This window comes from Bombyx mandarina, chromosome 24 (genome assembly GCF_030267445.1).
Source record: "Bombyx mandarina strain Sakado chromosome 24, ASM3026744v2".
In the NCBI taxonomy this organism is placed as follows: domain Eukaryota; kingdom Metazoa; phylum Arthropoda; class Insecta; order Lepidoptera; family Bombycidae; genus Bombyx; species Bombyx mandarina.
In genome coordinates this window covers 5,711,607-5,717,606 of record NC_143230.1, presented here as the reverse complement: position 1 = coordinate 5,717,606, position 6,000 = coordinate 5,711,607, and the positions used below count along the sequence as shown (strand labels likewise).

Below are 6,000 nucleotides of genomic sequence, written 5' to 3'. Positions count from 1 at the left end.
TCAGGAGTACAACGCTGTTTGAATAGCACGTACCAGAGAAGTATTGGTATGACACCTTTTGAACTTCTTTTTGGGACAAAGATTAAAGACAAAAATGAAGATATTATGAAGCTGATAGAAGAACAGGAAATACAAAATTACAGTGCGAAACGAAATGAACTAAGAACTAAAGCTAAAGAATCTATCAAGAAGATACAAGAGGAGAGTGTCAAAAGCTACAATATAAAAAGGAAAAAGGCTATAAATTACGAAGTAGGTGACTTGGTTGCTATCAAGCGAACTCAATTCACCCAGGGAAGTAAGCTGTATCCAAAATTTCTGGGGCCTTACGAAGTAGTGGCTAAGAAGCACCATGACCGGTACGATGTAAGAAAAGTCGGCGACGGTGAAGGTCCTATTAATACTACCAGCTCGGCTGACCTAATGAAGCCTTGGGTCGTGAATGAAGATAGTTCATCTGGGTCAGATGAATGACCAGGATGGCCGTGTGGGGAGTTTTATTTTTATTACGTTTTTTCAGTTTGTTTTTTTTAATATTTATTTTGTGCCTGTTGCAATGGCAGCATTCTATTAGATTCACAAAGAGATAGTAGTTTAAGGTTAGAGGGGGTAGTTCAAAAATGGAATAGTTTTAGAAAGACGTGTACGAAGTGATTGTTAAGTAAAATAAAGAATTTCGCTATATTCATCCCACTTTTACTTATGAACGATCCCACATATATATACTAAGTTTATTCTTCCATATTAAATGAATTTCTACTAAATGTCCCTCCAACATATTTCTTGAACTTATAAATAGTTATCATTTCAACAAAAACAGATTTTGTGTGCATTACATTTACATTTTTTGAACTACGTAATGAACTTAGGAATTATTAATTTTATTATAAAACTAGCTGACCCGGCAGACTTCGTAGTGCCTCAACCGATAAATAAAAGACTTAAACTTTTGTATAAAATAAACTTAACACAAACAAAATGAATCCATCTGACGGGGGACACATCAAAGGAAAAACATCATTGTTATTTTTATTTAATTCCAAGCATTTTCATATTTATCTACCTTTTAAACCTTCTCTGGACTTCCACAAATAATTCAAGACCAAAATTAGCCAAATCAGTCCAGTAGTTCTAGAGTTTTAGCGAGACTAACGAACAGCAATTCATTTATATATATATAAAAACAAGTATCATAACTATCTCCTATTGCATGGTAATGAATAGTATCATTTTAACACGAAAGTTGTACTCCCAAAACATTCTTAAAAATAATTAGAAATCACTGAAATTTCAATTTGCTTGTTAATATTCAATATCATTAAAAATAACTAAATTTATTAAAACCGCGCTAATCGTATCTTAACGACTAATTGGCCGTTTCATTCAATTCACTGACATTTTTTTGTTGAAGTATTGTTGAAGTTTGTTGAAGTTTTCAATATTTTTTTGATCTACATATGAAATAATTAGACAGTATAAACGCACTTGTAAACAAAACGCTAGTAAATATGGCCATAGCCAATTGACTGACAAAACCGGCGCACGCGCAATGTAGGCGTGAGATGATAGTTTGCTAGATATAAAGTGATTAATAATTGGGGAATTTAATTGTTTTTATGATCGATCAATCACCAATAGTCATCGAACATATCGATAATTGATCAAAATGCATTAATCTGAGTGATAAAAATAAAGATATCTAGCAAGGGGGGGCCACTTAACGGTGATCATTTGTTTAATTAATTATAAATAAATAAATGGCGAAGAAACAATTTTTAAATTTGATCATTAACGAACAAACGATGAACAAATAAAAAAAAATAAAAAAAAATCCGAAAATCAAAAAAAGGGGGGCCAAATTTACAGAGCCATGAAATAGGTAGGTACCAACTCTATGGTACCGTACGTAGCAGCTCTCAAATATATTAGTGCATAGTCTATGACGGTAGCATAGAGTTAGGTACTTAGGGACTAGGGACATTTTGGCGGGAACGCGAGGAGTGAAGTTGTGTGATTTGTTTTATTTTGTATAATTAGTGTTTCTTCGAGTTTAAATGTGTAATAGCGGTGGTTTATTAACTGTTTAATATCTGTGAAAGTGCACAAATGTGGGAAAATGAAACAAAGTCGCTGGACGTAACTTCTCGAGATCCTCCAAAAAATCCACTGAAAAAATCTTACTAAATGACCACCATTTTACTGAGATTATATTTCATCCCATTTCATTTCATTTAATCTTATCCCAGTTGATTAATGTCTCAAATTAATCTCATAATCATTTCATTTCACTCCATTGTATAATTTTTCATAAAAATATGAATATAAATTAAAATAAGACATGACTTAAAGGTCTCAGTTACCAGGTCATAAAATCCCTTATAATATATTAGGTACTGGTATAATGGGGCGATTAGGGACAAATTCCAATTTTATGACCAATTTTAAGGTAGTTGTTGATGTATATAATGCTATATCAGGATCAAAATGATTGAGTCTTGGGGCATCTTTGTTGTCCAATTTAAAACTATGCAACTAGCATTCCAGTTTAAGCAAAAAAAGCAAAAATAGGTGTAATCCCTATTTACCCGGAAATGGCGGTTAATTGGGACGAAATGAGAAATTTGCTAGGGTTGGCACTACTTGGTTTTAATTTATATATTTATTTAGTTGCACCAACAAAATGATCATCACTTTTAATTTATATATTTATTTAGTTGCATCAACAAAGTGATCAACTTGATTACATTTATTTACTTATGATTAATTTATATTTACTTGGGAAATGATCCGCGACAGATTTGTCGTGTAAGTTGTGAGACAATTAAAAAAAACATCTATTTCATCACTTAAAATTAGTTCAGCGCAATCGGACAACTCCGAATGAACATTGATGGAGACCACGCTACCGTGGACATTGTTGTAGTTCCAAAGGAGAGTAAGCACCTAAATTCGAACGAGTGGGCTTTCTTATAAACGGTTTATATTTCTTCAGGAAAGTTGGTAAGTACTTAGGGGCTGATATTTTTATCTGGGTTAAGAGATTAGGTGTGTCGGTTATTCCATGGATTAATCAGATGAATACCCCAACTCTGAACAAATATTAAATATTTTATTATGTATTACTTAGACATTTTTGTCCACATTGAGATTTCATTGTTCTTGTTACATGTCTGTGCAATATCGACTTACTTATATTAAATTGCTTAGCTATTTCAACTAAAGACTTATTCCCAATTTCATAGGCTTCTATTGCTGTTTTTAATATTAAGGGATCATATCTCTTATAAGGCTTTGCACTCTTTGATACGTACACGCGAGGCATATCTAAAAATAGAAAACAATACGTAACTGATAATATAAATATTTACCAAATAATAAAATAACACATTTATTGTTTTGAATAAAAGTTCTAGACAAAAACATCATGAATAAACCAGATTTTTACCAACAAATTTAAAAAATATTGTTATAACTACATAGACAACCCTACAAACCTGTACCTATTTATACTTAGGTCGTTTCCATTTCACGTATTTTCATCCCAATTGACCCCTTTTTCGTTGTTATTTGTACCTAAGACGTCCCCAATATCCCCAAAAACAACAGATTTTTACATGTATTTTTATTTTATCTAATACATTAAAACTAATAACAACTGAGATTTACCTTTCATATATATGATGGTTCAAACACTGAATAACGTTTATAAATCACAGTCGTCTTCTATTATTATCAAATAAATAAAAGAGAGCAAAGTTTCTAACAGTAAAATAATTACCACCACAGAAAGTTAATTTGAATCGCGATTTTTTATAAGTTAGCAGCTATTATCATGCATATTCAGAGTTGTTTTGTGAACTTTCAACATTCTACTATTAAACTAGAAAAAATGAAAGATTTTGCAACGAATATAAAACTAATATTGAGCGTCGAAAGATTTTCCCGGTTTTTTCCCGATTCGCCTCTCAATCCCTAATCGCCCCATTTTACGGTACTTAGTAGGTAGAGGTGTAAAGGTAACGAGAAAAAACGTACCCGTATGTATTCGTTACTATACATTCAGTACTAGTTACTATCGTATCGTTACTCGTTACTCCTAATACCTTGAAGTGTTGTCAAATTAAACCACCCGCACAGTTTTACAAACACTATCAGTTTATTGTCTTATATTATATTAAAGCACAAACACAAAGAAGGGGAAGAGGAAACAAATTTACAAACTGCAATTTTAAGCTAAACTTAAAGGTTAAGCAAAACTATGCGCAACCACTGCGAAGCTTGTAAGCGGGTAAAACAATACAAGCATCCGACGGCAAGACAGGTTACGGACTGGTGGCCACCCGTAGTGCTTACGCACGGTGCGTCATTGCTCACTTTATATAAAGACTGGTGGTAGGACCTCTTATGAGTCCGCGCGGGTGGGTACCACCACCCTGCCTATTTCTGCCGCGAAGCAGTAATGCGTTTCGGTTTGAAGGGTGGGGCAGCCGTTGTAACTATACTTGAGACCTTAGAACTTGTATCTCAAGGTGGGTGGCGCATTTACGTTGTGGATGTCTATGGGCTCCAGTAACCACTTAACACCAGGTGGGCTGTGAGCTCGTCCACCCATCTAAGAAATAAAAAAATAAATAAAGAATGTTTGTCACAAAAACAGACAATATTAAAAATCAATATAATTTCTAATTACGAGTCATTAAGGATGAAAAAATATTAAAAATTGCATTAGAGGGGCTAACTTGTAGGTATATTTTTAAATATTTTTTTTAAATAAATAAATGCAGAACAAACAATTATTAACAGTGAACAATCATGAACAAATGATGAACAAACGAATTAATAGAAAATAAGTATAAAATAGGAAAAAAAAATTTTTTTGAGGGGCTAACTTCATTCACCTCGAGGCTACAGCTCTAGTACTTAGTAATTACACACACGGTACGGTACTTAATAACTCCATATTACGTATGTAGTTTGTGGTTTATTTGATTCGTATAATTCATAATTATCACACTGTCTGATAAGTGTGTGACATTAAAAAAGGAAAATAATAATAATTTCAATGTGCTTTTCGAATGTAATATAGATTATTAAAGTAGTACTAAATACTCTTTTGAATTACCTACAATTCGATCCATGATACGGTCTAAAATATGTTCAGTGTTCTGAAGTGTTTTATTTATGATCACACTCTTCAATAAGGAAATCTATTTGATACCAAATCTATCAAAATGATGGTCAAAATCTCCGGCCTACCACCCAATGTAAGTATTTTTTTGCTTGTTAATAAATTGGAATTAAAGGTACGCTTTATAGCATATATGATGCCTAAATAATATTAACCTATTCCAGATAAAATGTTATGATGTAAAGACGTTAATTAAGAGAGAATGCAATATAATTGATATAATATTAGATGATTTAGTGGGCGATGTCAATGCTTGTAAGACAATCAGGGTCGGTCTGGCTGATGATGAAGAAGGATGTCGTGTTATAAAGTGCCTCAATGGGTTCCGTTTCGGAGACAAATACATAATTAAAGTTGAACAAGTCTGTAAATCTTCGGTAAGTGTGATGTAAGACATAGTGTACGTAATAATAATTGATAACTTCTTCTAAATTAGTTTGCCATTAATAATGTAGACAATGCTGACTGGTTCAAACATATTTGCATTTTTCTTGATTTTACATAGAATTCATTATTTTACAACTATCACATCTATATATCTATCTATTTTCTATCAACCGCAGTTGGTGATTTAGCCTTGAGCCAAACTGTAGTTTTAGTCCTTAATAGCTTAAAATTCAATTATTAAATAATTTTAATTGGTTAAATTAGTTTACTTCCAAACATATAACTTGTTGCATTAATGTGAATACTTATCTGGGTCCGATATCCAATGAAACCAAAAAAAAACGGAAAATTCAGTTTGGTTTCTGTGGAACTTGAAAAAAGTGTCCTCATGGTAGGCAGGATAACTCATAAAGTTTCATCCGAAT

At 32.5% G+C, this 6,000-nt stretch overlaps 1 protein-coding gene across 6 annotated transcripts in view; it reads left to right on the top strand.

The window, feature by feature from the left end:
• Window positions 1-1,980: 1,980 nt before the first annotated feature.
• LOC114241099 (uncharacterized) overlaps window positions 1,981-6,000 on the top strand; it is a 31,786-nt gene continuing 27,766 nt past the window's right edge. For all 6 annotated transcript variants that reach the window (XM_089738227.1, XM_089738225.1, XM_089738224.1 and 3 more), the window contains exons 1-2: window positions 1,981-5,264; window positions 5,353-5,565. In XM_089738227.1, the coding sequence (XP_089594353.1) occupies window positions 5,232-5,264; window positions 5,353-5,565 (246 nt within the window). In that variant the 5' untranslated portion in view covers window positions 1,981-5,231. The remainder of the gene's footprint in view (window positions 5,265-5,352; window positions 5,566-6,000) is intronic.